The sequence below is a fragment of the Cryptomeria japonica genome, chromosome 5 (assembly GCF_030272615.1).
Source record: "Cryptomeria japonica chromosome 5, Sugi_1.0, whole genome shotgun sequence".
NCBI classification, from domain to species: domain Eukaryota; kingdom Viridiplantae; phylum Streptophyta; class Pinopsida; order Cupressales; family Cupressaceae; genus Cryptomeria; species Cryptomeria japonica.
In genome coordinates this window covers 104,651,001-104,672,170 of record NC_081409.1, presented here as the reverse complement: position 1 = coordinate 104,672,170, position 21,170 = coordinate 104,651,001, and the positions used below count along the sequence as shown (strand labels likewise).

The 21,170-nt window shown below is 46.7% G+C and overlaps 1 protein-coding gene across 7 annotated transcripts in view; it reads right to left on the bottom strand.

Annotated features, from left to right (window-relative positions):
• The window catches only part of LOC131067441 (histone acetyltransferase HAC12), a 145,223-nt gene that overhangs the window by 64,092 nt on the left and 59,961 nt on the right, over positions 1-21,170 (bottom strand). For all 7 annotated transcript variants that reach the window (XM_058002465.2, XM_058002457.2, XM_058002469.2 and 4 more), the window contains 2 exons: positions 1,027-1,105; positions 487-879 (listed from right to left, as the gene is read on the bottom strand). In XM_058002465.2, the coding sequence (XP_057858448.2) occupies positions 487-879; positions 1,027-1,105 (472 nt within the window). The remainder of the gene's footprint in view (positions 1-486; positions 880-1,026; positions 1,106-21,170) is intronic.

The window sequence follows — 21,170 nt, the reverse complement described above, 5'->3', positions numbered from 1 at the left end:
CAAAAGAGGTCGTTTCCTACAGGTATTTAACCAGTCCATCCAAAATTAAGCATAACTAAGATTGCCCCTCCTTTTTTTCTTTTAGTAAAAGTGTAGCTGGATTGGTATGCATAAAAAGCACACAAAAGACAAATATCCTATGAAATTACAATTCTTTTATATCTCACACAGGTTTCCTGGTGAAAATATACATGCAGATGTAAAGTAAATATACGTAACAATTCCAATCAATATTCAAAATGTAATAAGTGTTTTCTTACTAATCATACTGAACTCTTTAAGCACAGACAATATACCCATTCAAAACTTGCTTATTATATAGTAAAATAAGAACATGGCAAATGCTATCTTGCTACCAAAATGAAAAGTTAACTCCTTGCTAGCTAAACAAATACTCTCCTAGCTATGGACTGTGACCATTGACATCTGTGGGGCCCAACATTATAACCAGTAGAGAAATTATGAAATTTAGTTTTCTTTCCATACCTCCTGAACCTGATTTTCATGAGCTTCACGACTCTTTGTGTTCAGATCATCAATAAATGGATGAGCTGTCAATCTACGGAAGTGTTTTAGAGAGTGGTCCTTTTGATAACAATCATTGCAAAGGTCAAAATCAAGGCAAATTTCAGAGTGCGATCCCTGTCCTGATTTGATATCAAGTTGGCATGCACTGCATTTACGCAGAAAAACAGGTACTCTTGATTTATGAAGATGATAGAGTACCATCATTGAAGAATGTTTTGCACGACGCAGTGTGTCAAATTGATAGTGATTTTCTCGACAAAGGCTTAGGAATGCATGACGCGTGTCAAAGAACTCACACTGCATGATACCATCTTTATCCTTGGTATCTGCTGGAACATCTGTGACCTCAATCTGCATAATAATGATATAAATTCACTTGCTCAAGTTTCCTAGAAAAAATATACAAGTTATAAAAATGCAGAAAATGATATAATCTCCTAGTTATCAGAAAGCAACAAAGAAGGACCAACAAATAACAGTTTACTAGTGAATACATACTGGAAGAAGTATGTGCTTTTCCTTTCTGTTTTTTGGATGGCTGTCCCTTTCATCAAGCTTTTGCTCCAACTCATAACACCTATAAGAATGGAAGACCCTCAATGCTAAATACAATTAAGAAAAAACTGAAATGATGTCACAAAACAAGACTGATTCTTAGTGACTGACAAATTAGAACCAAGATGATAAAGTAGAAACTCTAAATCAAATAAACATTGTAAAATGAAAATACATATATGCAGAAAATATTTGAATGAGGATTGAGAACAGCTAAATATAACACTATTTGCAGTAATTGTTCTCATTGGTAAGTCATAACCACATATTTCTATGATCAGCAACTCGGATGCTTTGCAAGCATGACAAATGGCAGATAAAGATATAATTTAACCAGTGTAATAGAAGACAATACTAGCATGTGCCAGTAGGCTCTGCAGTAGATCCAAACTTCTAGTTTTAGTCATAACAGTAACATCTTCTGAACAATTTAAGCTATAAATGCACAGACCATTTCTTCACTTGTAGGCTACAAGAACCATTTGCTACATTCTTGAGTACCACCATTATTGGCAAACCCTAGGAAAGGATTTTCCCAATCTGGTGAAAACAACTATTAGAACATATATAGCTATAGTCAATCTCAGAAACCTGAAATTTTCCAGAGGCAAGGAAACTTCCCATATACACACAATCCGACCATTGACAAGGACAACAAGCTGCCGGATCATCAGAAAGGAAAATGAAGCCACTTGAGGCGAATTTTTGTATGGTGGATCAGCAGTCTGAGTTCAATAATTGTTGCATCTCATACTTTGGCTCATCAGAATAAGCAACTCACCGAGCTAATTGAGCACATCAAGTAGATGTCTGACACAATTTCACATCACCCTTCCATCTCAGAGGAGGAAACTTTGACATTATTGAGCCGTATGATCACACAAACAACCTGTCTGGACAAGTTTATGACATCATCTGGTCATCACAATCCATATTCAATCACTTCTACCTAGTGAGATTTAAAGGTCTGAAAAGGCTCAAATCTATCTACATGACCCCTCTATGATGGTAGAAATCTATTTGGGCCACCTACATAGTTTGGTTCCAGAATACTGTGATTAGTAAGATACCTAACAGGTTTTGATTGAGCATTTTAAGAAATACAGCTCTATCCTACAGATCAACAGGAAAAAAAGGATAATTCTACTACAGTAAATTACATGCAGCAGGTAGCCAAGAGATATAAGGAAAGAAATTATGTTAATGCCCATAGATGCCTTAAAGTAGGCCAGTTGGATTTCAAATGTACATAGTTTTGATGGAGAGGCACTAGGGTAAAAAGATCCTAGAGCAGTTTAAGATGGAAGGGTAAAAGTGACAGAATGGGTGGAAGGAATCAGGATGAAGAACCCCAGAAGAGAGTAGAAGATTTACAAAGGAGGCTGATGTGTGATGAATCAGAAAAGGGCAAATAAAAGTTAGTTAATCAGAATGAAGAACCCCACAAGAGAGTAGAAGATTTACAAAGGAGACTGATGTGTGATGAATCAGAAAAGGGCAAATAAAAAAGTTAGTTAATCTGACTCCTACCAAGTTAAGCTCCCACTCAGCATTGTGGTGAGATAAATAGAAAGAATTAGTAGAGAAAAATGAGAACAGAAATGTTCAAACATCTTCCCACAGACTGAATATATGCAGGACTTGTTTACGATACCCCAATATTGAAAAGTAAAGGAATCAGAAGTGCAAAGATATATGTAGCAACTTCTGAATTTACACAATCTATTACATTTTCAGATTAAATGGTAATTTAAAACTTGATTCAGAGGTTAAGACCTTCCTGTATAGATAGAAAGTCAAAGAGAAATGTAAAAGAGATGAAAAAAAGAATATCAATAGAATGAAGACTAACTTAAGTTTTAGGTTAGCGGGAGTATTTCAATAATCCTCCCAGGAAACAATGAGAAAGAACAAATTACAAAGATGCACATTGTATTTTAGAGAAATTACATGAGACAGTTTACCAAGATGCATAGATACATGTGTGTGTATCTAGAAAGAGAGGAGGGGGATGGGACTGCACAATGAGACAATGATAGTAAAAGACAACTACCAGAAGCCAAATCCTTCAGACTACTGTATTTCAGACAGAATTTCTCTGAGCTTCTGAAATGGGAATGTGGGGTAGGGGTTTTGGGGACAGAAAAAGTTTACTATGATTTTGAGTATGACAGGGGGACAGTTATTAAAATAATATTTAAAAAACAAATATAACTTAAAGTAAAGTGAAAATTGTAATATTAAAATCAGTAACATCTCTACTAGGGGAAGGGTACCAGTAGTGGACATAGCTAACTTCGCGCACATAGAACTCTCAAACCGTACATCGGATTTCAATTTTTCTTTTTTGGTTGTCACTGTATACGACTTAACTGCTTATAACTAAGGATCCAGCTTCTGGGTAGCGACGATGCATGCCGTGGAAATCGTTATGTGCCGAAAGGTCAAAAAGTGATCATTTCAAAGTGTCTACCCATACATGAACTCCTTTGCACCAAAAGTAGATAACTCAAAATTTGCAGTAGTAGTGGACAAATGCCCCAGTAGTAGATCACCTTTTTTGAAATTTTTTTACTATAATTGGCCCATTTGTGCACCACTGCTGGCCCATTTGTGCACCACTGCTGGGACATTTGTGCAAAATTATCCACTATTGGTACATGTGATATTAATTTAAAGAACTTTCCATTATCAATTTGTTAGGCTCCTTTACAATCTAGTACTGGGGGGTTGGGTTGACAAAAAGGTGTCCACTACTGGTACCCTTCCCCTACCTGTATATAATAACCATTTCACCTTTTCAGAGAGTCCTTTTTCTGTTTTCAAATTTTCACTAATTTGTAAAATCAAAAGAATTTGGAGATGTCTAGACATCCTTGGAAGGGTTGATAATTTAACAGACATCCCCAGCCTTGTTGGGATGTCCAGACATCTCTGAGACATAGGGCCTCCAAAAGCATCTTTACAGGGACACATCTCCAGACATATCAGGAATAGGAGATGTCTCTTGCCATTCACATGTCATAGAGACGCCACAGGGGGTAGGGATGCAGGATTTGGGAGGGACATGTCCATGTGAAGGTAGCTAAAAACACCGATTCCCAGAATTCTAATCAATACCCTATCATACCCTAAATCAAATAAGGGCAGTACTTTTCTAATTTATGCTTTATTTTTATTTTCTTGACTTGAATATTTCTCAGGGGTGGTGATGGCTTGACATCCCTTGGAGGTCGGAGGGTTGAACCAAAAAGGGAAATGTCCCCAAATTTTGCTGAATTTTTGGGATAAGGAAGGGAACTATTGTCCCTGTCCCTACATCCCCAAACGAGGGGACACTACTTGAGGCCTAGGAATGCAATGTCAAATCAAGAGCTAACCTCAACTCTAGAAACTCATTAACATAGATAGTATTGATATTATATTTTGGCATTATAGTAAGCAAAAGAAACATGAGTTTGGGAAATTTTGTCCCCATACCACATTCCCTAAACATCCCCAAATGAGGGGACACCCATTTAGGCCTAGGAATGCAATTTCAGATCAAAAGATAAATCCAATCTTAGAACTCCATTAACATAGATAACATTGATTTTTCATATTTTGGCATTGTAGTAAACCAAGAAAACATAAATTTGCCTTAGCAAACAACTTTTACCTCTGAAGATTTAGAAATTATTTCATTGTTCCCCATTCACTTGGGAAGAAATATAATAGATTGAAATAATTTGGATATAAGACAGACTTATCTTTCTTATTCATCCCATCTTCTCATAATGATATTAATCATATTTGTTCTTTATTTTAAGTGACTGCCACTGCACTCAGCAGGAGTTAATGCCCACAAGGTGTTTTCTTGGAAGTATAACTTACAGCCAAAATAAGTTCGCCCTCTGTTCCAATATTTATTTTGGTCTGCCATGATTTTAATTATAAAACTTGGTATTAAAACAAGTTTTGTACCATTAGGTACTGAGGTAATATATGTGTTGAAGATTGGTAGCATTGGTTATCACTTCTAGTCTGAGGAAGACAAATGTGTAAGTGGCCTAATAGGCTAAGATGGAGTGTTGATCAGATTCCTATAGGCCGACATAGATAACATAAAGGTTGTGATATAATAAATTGATAGGCATTGATAATATAATTATTATATTTTATTGGGATAATATTTGTGATAATAATAATATTATTATTATTATTGAGATTATATTATATTATTATAATATAATAATATAATAATATAATTATATTATAATATAATATAATTATTGGGCCAAGAGTGGTGACCCTTAGTGAAGGGAAACCACCAATATATATAATTGAAGTGATGAACACATACAATCAATCAATGGACGATATGTAGATGGGCACCGTAATGCAGCAAAAAAAAAAGAAAGAATCGATACCTGTGGTAAAATCAACATGGTATCAGAGCAAGCACGATTACAGGGATTATAAACCACTATTGCTGAGGTAATGTAAATGGAGAGGAGAATATGATAAAGGAGGTTTCCATTTTGTGGCCATGATCTGATTCTCCTGGTTGGTGGCTGGTTACCCTATTGAAGGGGTCAGCTTTACATCTGTGCATTTCATAGTAGCATTTTGTAGGTTATCGAGTTCATTTATACTTGATCCAAGTCAACAGAATACTATTTGTCAGGCTGTGTCTCTGTATTTGGCAAATACCATTGTTGAGGCTAGCGATCATTTTGTAACCAATGTGTTTGTTTGCCCTCTCGGGTGAATAGCTTAAGACATAAAGAACATAACTCAGAATAATGCCGTAAATATCAGACAAAGTATATCAGATGTTCTATTCCTAATAAGTGTATGTTACAAGTTACATTCCGAAGTATAAAAGGGTATCGAGGGGGTGCGAACGCCAACCGTCGCACCGCAACTCCCACCCCTCGGTTGCCAACTAACCAAAACAATTACACATAATTAACTAATGTTATTCCCGTGTACAATAATGTCGCCAACATCATCCCCCCCAAAAAGAAAAGTCGTCTCCAGGTGACTTACAAAAATGGAGATAATGCAACCTATACAATATATCTGAAAGACTAGGGAGGGGGCTGAGAAAGCGTCCCTGAAGCAGAAGTGTGAGATGTCGGTGTCTGGGTCGCCAAGCGGGCACGGAGCTCATACACCTGCTAAGTACGTGCAGCCACATCCCGTTCCGCCACCAGTACCTTCTCTAACGCTGTCTTCACCATGTGTGCGGCTTCCAGCAACTCCTTCTCTTTTGTATCCATTGCCTCCGTCGCGCAGACCAATCGTGTCTGCTCGGCTGCCAGACAAGTCTCTACCTCGGCCTTCGCTGTCCGGATCTCAGCCGTCTCTGTGCGGGCCATCTCTAGCTGGGCCAACAACTGCGCCCTCTCGGCTGCCCATGAGGCCTGCTGACTGGCCACCTCTCTCTCCAACGCTACTCGGGCAGCCTCCCTGACTGCAGACTCCTGCTGTGTACGCCTCAATGTATAATAGGCATCCCGGTAGACCTGCTCGATCTCGCGGACAACTGCCGTCACCCGACTCTCCACAACGGGCTGGCGCAGCCTCCAAGCCTGGAGCATCTCCTCTATCTCCGCAGTCGGCCACCCCTGAGACTCAAAGCAGGTAGCAAAGGCTGTCGGGCAGCCCACCCGCATAAACTGTAGGACCTGCTCTAGCTCCCCCGCCACCTACTGCAATGCTTGCGTCTGGGCAGCGGCCACCACTCGCCTACCCCTCGTTACCATATCAGCCATGTCAGCGAGATAGGTCTCAACATCCTCCCCCGTCTGTGCCGAAGACTGGGAAATCCCTGGTGGCACGGTCACTGCTGTATCCTGCTGTGAAGGTACCGCCTCCGCCACCGAAGGTGCACCATCTCCTGGTGCCTGCCCAGCAGAGGCGACCTCTCCTGCCTCGTTCCCAATTGTGAGTCCATGTGCCTCCCCTGACAAGTCATCCAAGTCGACTACCTCCGCTCTAATCTCTCGACACGGTGAGAATACATTAGCTCCCTCCGGCTGTGCCAGTGTCATCTGAAACCGCTGTGTGAGCCAGCTCTGTTATCGGAAAATATGTATAGTTTAGTAATGTTAATTGTTGATAGTTAGTTAGCCGACGGGTAGGTAGTTGGAGTCGCGACGGTTGTGTCGCACCCCTTCGGCTATTATATATCGTACCACCTCCGGGTGTTGGAAAACATGTAATGTTGACGACAAAATATAATATGAACATCTTTTGACATTAATGGAAAGCTTATTCTGGTACTTCCTTTGTAATTGCATTGTGCATTGCTGTTCAGTTTCTGTATTCTTCCTGTTTACCCAGTGAGGTAAACATTTGGCGCCGTTGCCGAAATTATTTCAGGAGGGACGGGAATATACTACATGGCACAGGGATAATGAGACAACCATTGCCCAAGGGGACGAGCAGTAACCCTGACGAAGATCACCAAGAACTGTTCGAAGGAGAACGAGCACTCACAAAAGATTTCGCTTGCATCCTTCAGGCGGCCATCGAAACACACGTACGGAGGGAAGCCACCATTGAGGCTGTTCCAGAGGATGCTATGTGGAGCGCACTTGGTGTAAGCCCGGCGGTGAATCGGTTGATGAGCAATTTGCCTAACCTTCTGGCTCAAGCATTTTTGGCTCTTCAAAACCGCAGAGAAGACACCTACCATGAGAACTGACGATAGCAAATCTTACGAGAATTTCATGAGCGCCAGGATGACGGACGACCGACGAAGGACAAATAATCCTTAAATTGTGAAGGGAGAGAAATAAAGAACACTGTTAGAAGCAGAAGAATTATGTTGATTGTATACAAAAGAATGAATTAATAAAGACGTGTTGTGTTTTGGTTTATGTGTTGTGAAACATGAAATTGTACCACAATTAATGCCCAATTTATTGAATAAAGACAGAAATAAGAAATTAGAAACCGACGAGTGGGAGGCTGCGCAGAAGGCTTTGATTCTGGAACGTGTAGAACGTAGATGGAGGCTGAGGCAACTTGCCGAAGGACGACCTGCTGAAGGGTTGCCCGAAGGGAACCAAGGAGGTGTCACGGAAGGTGCAGAAGCCGAGGGGAATTTCTACGCGTTGCCAGACTACTGTAGAGCGAGAAGCCTCGAAGAGTTTCTGGAGGAAACTAGGTTACGGAGAGAACTAGTTGAAGAGACTCGAAATCGGTTCATAGACTTATCTCTCACGCCACAAAGGGAGGATCACCGAAGGGAGCCGGGCACGGGTAACGACGAAGGGGAAGCTAACCGCACGGTAGGTACAAGGCAGAACACCGTACCTTCGGTCACCACCACAGGAGACATCAGCGGCATCGGAGGGAGTAGCGCCGGAGGGCAGACACAGCCACAACCACCTCCAAGTGGACGACTTCCATCAATGGCGAGCAAACAGAAGTTGCCCAAATTCAACGGGGATAGCACAGATGATCCCACACGGCATTGCCGTACATGCGAAACCATCTGGACAGCCAATGGGGTGACTGACCAGGATGAATGGATGAAGCAGTTCCCTGCCACACTGAGAGGAGTGGCTATTGATTGGTATTCAGACTTGGATAAAACCGGGGTAACTACGTGGGATGAACTGAAGAAAGCATTCGAGAAGGAATTTCGACTTCTCCGAGATGATAATGAGATAGTCTCCGAAATCTATGGAACAAAGCAAGGAAAGAAGGAGACCGTACGGGCGTATGGCCGTCGGCTGAAGGAATTAGTCGGAAAGATGGAAAGCCAACCAGCTGATGGCTTAAAGAAGCGGTGGTTTGTCGAGGGTTTGAACCCTAAGCTACGACGAAAGATGAAAATCGTGCCTCCGACATCCTACGATGATGCATACAACCGGGCCATGGACTTGGAAAGTGAAAATAAGACGGCCAAAAAGAAGAAGAATAGATCTTCGTCATCCTCTGAAGATGATACGTCAGAAGAAGAGAGTAGCAGTGATGAGAAGCCGAAGAAGAAAGTCACGGCCCTTCAGAAGGATATGGAACGGATGTTAAAAGAGTTTAAGACAATGAAGGGGACCACAAGCAAAGATGATGAACTGTGGTGCACGGATTGTAAGGAGAGCGGCCACACAAAGGGTGCCTGGCCCAAGAAGGCATTCTGTGACATCTACCAGATCATGGGACATTCTACGAAGGAATGCCCATACAATCTGAAGGCACGTAACCAGCAAGTGCTCTTTGCACATGAGCAGCCCTCCACATCGGATTCAAACAATAATGCATCTTCCGGAGGCTACCGAGGAAACCGACGAGGCGGACGGGGGAATAATAATAATTCCACCAGAAACAGGGTCCAATACGATGCGAAGGGACGCCCGATGATTCAATGTCGGGCTTGCAATCAATGGGGTCATTACGCACGAGAGTGTAATAACAATGACACCGCTCAAAAGCTATGTCGGTGGTGTGGCCCCGATGACCATGAAGATGCCGATTGTCCGAAGTCTGGCGTAGGGGCCAATCTGATTGATATCGAAGGCAACACACGGGGTAAAGAAGCCATCCTTGCTCTTACCCGAGGGCAGGCAAAGGAAGCCCGATACCCCCATCCCCGCACGGAGAAGCAGAGAATGACGGAGGCAAGGGAGGAAATAGAAAGGGCCATGAAAGCCCAACGGGGAGAGACACACGAGTCATCTGGACCCTACTGCACAGACTCAGAGAGGAACATTGTACGGCAGATGCTCCAAATGGAGGTACCTGTGAAACTGGAAGATCTCCTACACACCATACTGCAATTGGGGACAGTGTTGTTGGGCACAAAGGTTGATAAACCCAAACCGAGAGACATGGACGCTCCCATACTAGGAAGCTCGGCAACAAATCCAGTTGTACTTACCGTCAACAATGGCCGACACCCAGCCGTGGTGGAGATGGGCATCCTGGGCACCATCCTGACGGATACTATAGTAGACGGCGGTTCCAGAGTAAATGTCCTTCTGGAGGACACATGGAAAAAGCTAGGAAAGCCCACTCTGTGGCCACCTACGTTTAATCTGCTAGGTGCAGACCAGCACGGGATTAAACCCCTCGGCATGTTGATGGCACAGCAAGTCACCGTGGGTGCACAACCTTTTGTACTCGACTTCGTGGTCATTCCATTGAAACAGAAAGGGTATGACGCCATACTTGGAAGAGGATGGTTGGTGGTAGCGAAAGCAAACCACAACTGGAAACGAAATACACTCTCGATGGAGAGCGGAGGCAAGAAATTCACTATTGATCTCCGGACGCAGTTGGTGAGCGAGAAACTTGCCTCTTCCTCGGGATCTGAATCCGAGAGGGAAAATGACCCACGAGACGAAGGGAGAGAGGGGATGGACCCAGATGCCGAAGGCATATTAAAAATCGGAGGTTGCTGTTCAGAGGATGACACAGATTCACTAAATGGATTGTTCCATTGGCAGCAGGAGGACTATGAGATGTTCTCACCCTCCTGTAACGTATTAAGCGTCGAAGGAGAGGAGCCAGATCAATATCCTCCAGAATACGGGGAGTATAAGGAAGGAGAAGCTACAATGGACACCGTACCCGCACATCAATTTAGAAACAAGGAGGCCATGAAGTATGAAGAACCGACAGTGAAACCTTTGAATCTAGGTACGAAGACGAATAAGAAAATCATTCTGGTAGGAGATGACTGGAAGCCAGTGCTGAAAACGACCGCATTCAAGATTTTCACCGAGTACAAAGATGTATAAGCATGGACTTATAAGGATTTGAAGGGAGTCCCACCGGAGTTATGTGTTCACCGTATTCTGTTGGTACCAGGCGCAGTACCAGTACGGCAGCGGCGGTACAGGATGAATAAAAACTATGCTGCAAAAGTACAAAAAGAGATTGAACGAATGCTGGAGGCCAAGATTATCTTTAGGGTGCAGAATAGCGAATGGGTATCCCCCATCGTAATATCTCTCAAAAAGGATGGTAACGAGATCCGGATTTGTGTCGACTTCCGGCGACTCAATGCAGTTACCATCAAAGATCCATTTCCCATACCGTTCACGGACTCTATTCTTGAAGAGGTGGCCGGCCATGAAATCTATTCATTTATGGATGGATTTTCCGGCTATAATTAGATATCAATAGCGGAGGAAGATACGCTGAAGACGACATTTGTGGTGGAGGACGGAGTATATGCTTACAACCGGATGCCCTTCGGTCTTTGCAATGCTCCGGCAACGTTCCAACGAATAATTCTCCACATTTTTGATAAGATGTCCGTGGATAACTTCAAGGCGTTCCTAGATGATTGGTCCATCTACAACGGGGAGGAGACGCATCTGAAGGCACTCGGAGAATGTATGGACAGGTGCCGGAGGGCACGACTCGCACTGAACCCTAAGAAATGCAGATTCATGGTACCTCAGGGTAGACTACTCGGACACATAGTGTGTAAAGCGGGACTTAAAACAGACCTGGATAAAGTTCGGGTGATTGTGGAGATGGAACCCCCACAGGATGTCTCAGGGGTAAAATCTTTTTTGGGACACATCGGATATTACCGAAGGTTTATAAAAAATTTCTCCCAGATATCTTACCCCCTGGATAACCTCACAAGAAAAGGGGAACCGTACGTATGGGGAACAGTGCAGTCGGAATCCTTCGAGGAATTGAAATCACGACTATTGGCGGCACCAATATTGGCCTACCCAAACTGGGACAGAGAATTTCATGTGCACGTCGATGCCTCCAACTATGCAATAGGTGCAACATTAGCACAAGTTGGGGATCATGGGTTGGATCACCCGGTCTACTTCGCCAGTAGACTACTCTCGAAAGCTGAGAGGAATTACAGTACAACTGAACGAGAAGCGCTCGGCATGGTTTACGCAGTACAGAAGTTCCGACATTATTTGTTGGCGACACCCTTCACCTTCTATGTAGACCACCAAGCTTTGATGTACTTGGTGAATAAACCTATTATTCAAGGACGGGTGAGTCGGTGGCTGTTATTACTGCAAGAATTCACATTCAACATTATAGTACGGCCAGGGAAGAGCCATGTGATCGCTGACCAACTGTCACGAATCAAGTCGGGAGAACGAGCGAAGGGGGTGAATGATGATTTTCCGGATGCGCACTTATTCCGGATTGCGGTTTTACCATCATGGTACACTCGTATTGGCGAGTACCTATCGACGTCCCAGTTCCCTCGGGACATGCCACCAGGGGAACGACACAAACTGGTTCTGAGGAGCCGAACGTTCCAACTGATCAACGGACTCCTTTACAAAATGGGGACAGATCAAGTACTCCGCCGATGCGTGATGGAGGAAGAGATACCGGGGATTTTGAAGGAAGCACACGAAGGACCCGCAGGAGGTCATATGGGGCCGGACACGACGGCCAGGAAAGTACTGTTAGCCGGACTATGGTGGCCGACGCTACACAGCGACACCAGAGAATGGGTCGGAAGCTGTGATACATGCCAGAGGGCCGGAAAACCACTAAAACGAGACTTCATGCCATTAAACCCTTCAGCGGCACAAGAGTTATTCGAACGTTGGGGGCTTGATTTTGTGGGGCCTTTAAAAGTTAGCAGACCGCGGCGATGTACATACATTGTGGTAGCTACGGAATACTTGACAAAATGGGTCGAAGCACGGGCCCTATCCGATAACACCGCTGTGAGTACAGCCAGATTTATTTATGAACAAATTATCACGAGATATGGAATTCCGCTTCAGATAACCAGTGACAAAGGAGGCCATTTTGTGAACCATGTGGTGAGACTCCTTACGACGGAGTTCAAAATTTTTCACTCCTTGTCCAGTCCATATTACCCGAGGGCCAATGGTCAAGCGGAGGCGACCAACAAGATTCTGGTTTCGGTCATCTATAAGTCATGCGGGGTAGAAAAGGAAGATTGGGAGGAGCGACTACCGTCGGTGTTATGGGCATACCGCACCACCTACAAAGTAACGACGAGCCAGACACCATTCCAATTAATGTACAGACAGGAAGCGGTAGTATCGATGGAGTTCATGGTGCCAAGTCTCCGAATTGCTATTGAGAATAAACTTGGCGATATGGAGAGCCTGAGGGAGCGCCTGTATGCCCTAAACAAACTCGATGAACGAAGGCTGATGGCACAATGGGTGACAGACGTGGCCCAGCAACGAAGGAAACATTGGCACGACCAATACATTCGGCGGGCGAGGTTCACCCCGGGGCAGTTAGTCTTGAAATATAATGGACGAAACGAGATTAAGCCTGGCAAGTTCAAGGTCAAGTGGTTAGGCCCGTACAGGGTCCGAGAAGTCGTAGCAAACGGGTCCGTCAAACTCTGGACCCTCAACGGACAAGAAATTCCGGAGGTTGTCAATGGCTCAAAACTTAAAGTATATCATCAGAGGCTGGAGGCGAGCAGGCAGCTCGACAATTGAAAAAAATAAAAATAAAAAAAAAAATAAAAAAAAATAAAAATAAAAATAAAAATAAAAAATAAAAAAATAAAAAAAATAAAATAACTTTGGGTCCACCGTGCGGGGACCACCACGCGGTGGAACCACCGTGCGGTGACCACCATGCGGTGGAACCACCGTGCGGTGACCACCACGCGGTGGAACCACCGTGCGGTGACCACCACGCGGTGGAACCACCGTGCGGTGACCACCACGCGGTAGAACCACCGTGCAGTGTCCACTGCACCACTTACAACCCTCACCGAACAGCGCGAAAGGAGCTAAGGAGCTACCGTGCGGTGATCACACAAAACAAATAAAGTATACAAACAAGCAAATCCCAAACATTCCTAGCTGCTGCGTTAAGTATATTCCAGACTCCACCGTGCGGTAGTAGTCGAAGGGGTAGAAAACGGAGGTGTTGCCAGCATAACACGAGCTTTCGTTGCATCGTGCGGACGAGGCATTCACCGTGCGGTCAAAGCAGGCTCACCACACCACGTACACAACCCAAGGACAGCCGAAGTCGGTTACGAGTGGCCAAGTGCGAATGTGAGTGGCTTTCGCCGTGGTGGATTCCGTGGTGGATTTCGCCGTGGTGGATACCGGCTGAACAAAGACTCTCCGAGGGAAGGTGACGCCAAACTCGGAAAGGAAGACGTGGATTATTACCGAGCACGGTTGACATAATTGTTGGGCGTGAGCAATTGCAGTGGCTGCATGGTTGTATACCATTGGCCGGGAGTGTATTGGTTTGAAGCTTGAGTCATGAAGGAATTCAAGTCTTGCCCCGGGAGGTAGTTACACTCACTGCCACCGCACGGTCCCAGCTGCCAGGAGGTAATTAGGCCTGTACCAAAGGGGTTTTTCGCATCGGCAAAACCAAGAAGTAAGTATCAGGAAGAAGTTAATGGAGTCGGCAGGTAAAAGAAATTGGAAAAAATAGTTGCAGGATAGCAGCCATAGGAATAAGGATACGCGAGTTCTTCCTTCGGGTGTTCGCATAGCCGGTAGCACAATGCACGCCAGGCAGAAGAGAAAGACACCACAGCAGCATGCCGCACGAGGGAAGAACGCATTGACCCCACAGAATATCACCTTCGAGGGATTGAATGGGTCCGAATGCAGAAAATGGTGGCAAGATGTACCAGATGATGATTTGGTGAAGACGAGCCTCCGTAAAGCAGGAGTGGAGTGGGCCATCCGAATGCCTGTCTTTGCTATCCGTGAGTATGAGGGAGCATTGCGGTTCATGGTAGACACTTTTGATAGCCATTCACGGACGAGTACTTTTGAGTACCTTAGGAAGGATATCACGATATCCTTCAAACCGGCAGATTTCACAAGAGTGTTTGGCATCCCAGGAGTACATGGCAAGAAAGTGGAATTGAAAGCTAAGAAGATGACGCGGGAGGAAAAAGAATATTGGATTAAATGAGTATCCCGAGACTTGACCACAGCAGAATTGGAGACCATTGTTGATGCCACGAAGAGCCGTGGGATGCGTAGGTCTTTTGTTGCAGAGGGCCATTGGCGGTGCATAATGGACGTCATCAAGAGCAGGTTGACAGGGTCTGGTAGGGCATCAGATATCGCTCTACCGCAGATCATATTGATGAATGAACTTCTGAATGGCGTTGTGTATGATTGGGCTACATTGTTATCAGAGCGGATGTGTGAGTTCTTGAGGATGGAGCAGCGCACGTTTTACATGCCCCACTATGCCATCGGATTGTTTCTAGAGGCCACGCGAGAAGTAGTACCGGAGGCAGAATTGGAGATACAGCCGCAGAGACCATTGGCTGTAGGTGAGCCTCCTATCATGCATTGGAGACACCTTGACATTGGCCATTCTTCGGCGAAACGGAAAAGGATAGTAGAGACCCCCTCGGCAGAACCTGATAGTGGAAGAGAGACTTCCAGCAGCGAAGAGGTTTCGGAGGAGGAGGATTCGGCGGAGGATAGTAGCAGTAGGGCGACAGAAGAGGGGAGGATGGAGCCTACGGGGGAGCGAGTCTTGTTTGCGCCACCCTCACTACCACTTGGCACACTTGTGAGGTCATCCGCGGGAGTGGGAGGCACGTCGATTCCAGCTTTTGGGAAGGGTCGCATGCCCGTTGCACTTGGGCCCATGTAGCAGGTGGCATCACCTTCCATCGTACCACCTCCGTAGGCTAGTGCGCCACCCGCGGGACCGCCTCCGGCCATAGAGGCACGTACAGAAGGCATGGCGGAGTCGTGTGGATCACCGCAGCAAGTAGTGGCAGAGGAGGAGCACAGGGAGGTGGTCGATGCAGAGCCTCAGGTGCGGTTGGACGTTGTGGGATCCGAGGCAGTAGTGACTGTGTCTACCTCCTTGTTGGAGGAGCCCATGGATAGACACACTTTAGAGGTGGAGAGAGGTCCGGAGGTGTTGAGTACGGATCCATCGGTGGTGGCTATGGGGAGTTGGCTGACCCGGCGATTTCAGATGACGGTGATGCCACCAGTGGGAGCTGTTGTGTTCTCACCTCGGCGAGAGCCTCTGACGGAGGTGGTAGACTTGGAGGATTCATCGGGTGAGACACCGGTACCAGCAGTAGGGCATGAGATAGGAGAAGTCGTCCCTGCTATCCAGGAGCAGGCGGGGGTAGAGGAGACACCTTTGTGCCAGCAGGATGCAGCAGTTTTGGTCCCACTTGAGCCTTCTGCACCTATATCGGGGTCCCAGCCTTCGGGGCAGGATGGGGAGGACATTGAGGCTTACTTAGCAGACATGGTGACAAGGGGTCGGCGAGTGGTGGCCACGGCTCAGACGCGAGCTTTGCAGCAGGTTGTGGAGGAATTAGAGCAGGTCCTCCAGTTTATGCGGATAGGCTGTCCGACAGCTTTTGCTACATGCTTTGAGTCACAGGGGTGGCCAGCTATCCAGACAGATGCGATGCTCGAGGCTTGGAGTGTGCCTCAGCCCGTCGTGGAGAGTAGGGTGATGACTCTCGTCCGACAGATTGCGCAGGTTTACAGGGATGCCTACTATGCATTGCGGCAGACGCAGCATGAGTCCGCGAGGCTGCTCGTGTAGAGATAAAGAGAGATCTCGCCAGACAGCAGGCTTCGTGGGCAGCCGAGAGGATGCAATTGTTAGCACAGCTTGAGACAGCCCGTGCAGAGAAGGTTGCGGTTGACATCCGCCTGTCGGAGGAGCAGAGTGCACGGAGCCTTATGCAGCAGGAGTTGGATGCTGTTACTGCAGAGCGGGGTTTGTTGCAGACTCAGTTGGTTGGTATGACAGAGTCCGCGGATACCAAGGAGAAGGAGTTGCTGGAAGCTGCGCATATGGTGAAGACAGCTTTAGAGAAGGTGTTAGTGGCGGAGCGGGATGTGGCAGCACGCACTCAGCAGGTTTATGACCTCCGCGCCCGCCTGGCGGCCCAGACACCGGCATCCCAGCCTTCGACTTCAGGGACGCTTCCTCAGCCCCCTCCTTGACTTTGTTTTGGGTGTATATATGCATTGTCTCCATTTCGTTGTTAGTCGTCGGAGACGACTTCTTTTTTTGGGGGGGATGATGTTATCGGAAAATATGTATAGTTTAGTAATGTTAATTGTTGATAGTTAGTTAGCCGACAGGTAGGTAGTTGGAGTCGCGACGGTTGTGTCGCACCCCTTCGGCTGTTATATATCGTACCACCTCCGGGTGTTGGAAAACATGTAATGTTGACGACAGAATATAATATGAACATCTTTTGACATTAATGGAAAGCTTATTCTGGTACTTCCTTTGTAATTGCATTGTGCATTGCTGTTCAGTTTTTGTATTCTTCCTGTTTACCCAGTGAGGTAAACAAGCTCTGCATAGCTTCGAGGTCAACACGCATCTCCGTGACCGGGGGATGGTTCGCTATCGTCGGCTCCTCCAACAACGAAGCAGAAATAGTCACCACAGCGTCACTACCCACAACGTCCAACCGCACGTGAGGCTTGGTATCCTCCACCTCCGTCGGCCCCTGCTCCTCAACGCCCACTATCTGATGCAGTGACTCCTCCGTCCCTGACTCTGTCATGTCCTCGGTAAGTGTCGCTGTGGTTGGGCCCGACGGTGCTCCCTGGTGCTCGTGCTGGAGGGGACCAAGTGTAACAGGCGTATGGCTCTGCCCGAAGGCCGGAATACAAGTGCCGCCTACTCCAGATGCTGGCACAATCGTGCCCATCGATAACAGAGGTGGGGCAAACCGGACTCGTACAGGCTCCTCCGTTGCCTGGCTGCTATCGTCCTCCTCATCTTCCTCCTTCGAATCCTCCGTGCAGCTGGACTCCCTCCCGCTGTCAGGCTCCCCTGAGGCCGAGGCCCTATCCACCGCCCGTTTCTGCTTCGCGGAAGAGTGCCCAATGTCCAAGTGCCTCCAATACATTATTGGAGGCTCCCCCGCTGTCAACGGTCCCTGCGGTCGTACTTCCAACTCGTCCTCCGGCACTACTTCCTGCGTGGCCTCTAGGAATAACCCTGTAGCGTAATGAGGCATATAGAATGTGCGATGCTGGAGCGTCAAAAACTCATACATACGCTCTGCCAGTAACGCGGCCCAGTCATATACGATGCCATTCATCAGTCCATTCATCAGCATAATCTGAGGGAGGGCAATGTCCGACGCCCTACCCGACCCTGTCAATCTGCTCTTGATGACATCCATAATGCGTCTCCAGTGGCCCTCCGCAACAAAAGTCTTACGGATTTCGCGACTCTTCGTGGCTCTAGCCACGCTGTCCAACTCCGCTGTGGTCAAATTCCGGGAGACTAATTTAATCCACCGCTCTTCTCCTCCTGTGTCATCTTCTTGGCCTTCAAGTCTATTTTCTTGCCCTGGCTGCCCGGAATGCCGAATACCCTCGTGAAATCCCTTGCTTTGAAGGATATAGTGACATCCCTCCGGAGGTATTCAAACGTGCTGGTGCATGTATGCCTGTCGAAGGTGTCCACCATGAAGCGTAGGGCACCCTCGTACTCCCGGATAGGGAACACGAGCATCCGAATAGCCCACTCTACTTGTGCTTTCCGAAGGTTTTTCTTTACCAAGTCATTATCGGGGGTGTCCTGCCACCATTTTCGGCATTCGAATCCATTCAGGCCCTCGAAAGTAACATTCTGTGGCGTCACTGTGTTTTTCGCACTTGCGGCAGCCTGTGGTGCTTTCTATTTTTGTTTTTGCCGGGCGCTGGCATCCATGGTGCCGCCTGCAACACGTACTCCTGAACCTAAAACCCTGATATTGCTACCCCTATCCCTCTGGCTGCTACTGGAAGAAGCGTGCAGCTGTTTCTTCCAACTCCTTTTCCCTGCTGAATCCATCGATCTCCCTGTAACTGATTTGTTTATAAAAATTCTACCCTTCGTAACGGCCCTCTTTTTTTTTTGGCTGCCGTCGTGCGGCTGCTTCTTTTTCTCCCCTGTGCGTGGCCTGTGTGCGGACTTGGTCTCCCTTTTTGTTTTTGTTTTTTTCTTCCCTTCTTGGCTGCTGCGCGGGATTGTGCGGGCTTGGTCTAGCCGTACGGTGCGTGGTGGTCGGCTCGTGCTTTACCCTTCGCGTCGCGTGGTGGCGTGGTGGTGCGGTGTTCGGCGTCTTGTTCCCTTTACCCCTTGTTGTGCAGTGATGGCGATGTGCGGGGTTGTTTTGCTCTTCGTCGCGGTGGTGTTGTGCGGCGTCTTTGTTGTTGCGCGGCGTTTTATAGTCTTTTGTGGCTGCTTGGTGACCGCCTTCGGTGGCTCCCACCGCACGATGTGACCACCGCACGATGGTTCCACCGTCGGTGGTTCCACCGCACGATGGTTCCACCATCGGCGTGATCACCGCACAGTGGTTCCACCGCACGATGGTTCCACCGTCGGTGGTTCCACCGCACGATGGTTCCATCGTACGGTGATGCCACCTTCGGTGGTCCCACCGTACGGTGGCCACTTTCTCTCTCTCTCTCTCTTTTTTTTTTTTTTTTCAAATTTTCTTTTATATATATATTTTTTTCAAATTTCCTTTTATATTTTTTTTCAATTTTTCAATTTTTTAGCGGCTGACTAACTAGGGGGTCCCGGTTCCCTCCGTTCGTGATAGATCTTTAGTTTCGACCCATTGGCTACGTCTGGTATCTCCTTCCCGTCCAGCGTCCACAACTTTATCGCCCCGTTCGTATTGACCTCACGTATCCGGAAGGGCCCTAACCAGCGGACTTTGAATTTCCCAGGTTTAATTTCGTTCTTCCTGTTGAATTTTAACACCAGCTGTCCGAGAGTAAAATTCATTTGCCGGAGATGCTTGTCGTGCCACATCTTCCGTCTTTGTTGGGCTGTTTCTGTCGCCCACTGAGCCATCATCCTTCGTTCGTCCAATTTGTTCAGCATGTACAGCCTCTCCCTCAGGCTTTCCATGTCGCCAAGGCGATTATCGATGGCAATCCGTAGACTCGGCACCATGAATTCAACTGGCACCACAGCTTCTTGTCCATACATTAGCTGGAAGGGAGTTTGTCCAGTAGTTACCTTGTAAGTTGTTCGGTATGCCCAAAGTACTGACGGTAGGCACTCCTCCCAATCATCCCTCTCCACTCCGCAAGACTTATATATCACCGACATTATTATTTTATTTGTGGCCTCCGCCTGGCCATTGGCACATGGGTAGTACGGACTTGAGAATGAGTGAAAAATCTTGAAGTCTGATGTCAACCGGCGTATGACATGGTTCACGAAGTGGCCTCCCCGGTCACTGGTCAACTGAATAGGTATACCATATCGCGTAATGATTTGTTCATAAATAAATTTCGCTGTGCTTACTGCCGAATTATCCTGGAGAGCCCTTGCCTCCACCCACTTGGTCAAGTATTCTATCGCAACTATAATGTACCGGCACCGTCGTGTGCCGCTGGCCTTAAGAGGACCCACAAAGTCGAGTCCCCATCGCTCAAAGAGTTCTTGTGCATGCGACGGGTTGAGGGGCATGAAGTCCCGCTTCAGAGGTTTGCCCGCCCGTTGGCAAGTGTCGCATCTCACGACCCACTCCCTGGCGTCGTGATGTATCGTTGGCCACCATAGTCCTGCGAGAAGCACCTTTCGGGCTGTGGTGTCTGGACCCATATGTCCACCTGCGGGCCCTTCGTGTGCCTCCCTTAGTACACTCGAGACTTCTTCCTCCATGACACAACACCTTAATATATGGTCCGGCCCCATTTTGTAGAGTAACCCGTTAATGAGCGAAAAAGTCCTGCTCTTTAATACGACCTTTCTTCGTTCCCCTGGAGGCATACCCTCCGGAAATCGGGACGTTGATAGGTACTCTCCAATCTTCCTGTACCACGCAGGGAGTACGGCTATTTGGAACAAGTGTGCATCTGGAAAATCGTCATTTACTCCCTCTGGAGGTTCCCCCGACTTAATCCGCGACAGCTGGTCGGCGATGACATGGCTTCGCCCTGGTCTTACCACAATTAAAAATGTGAACTCCTGTAGTAGCAATAGCCAACGACTTATCCTCCCTTGGATAATGGGCTTGTTTACTAAATACATGAGTGCCTGGTGGTCTACGTAAAATGTGAATGGTGTGGCCAGGAGGTAATGACGGAATTTCTGTACGGCATAGACCATACCGAGTGCTTCACATTCTGTGGTACTATAGTTTTTTT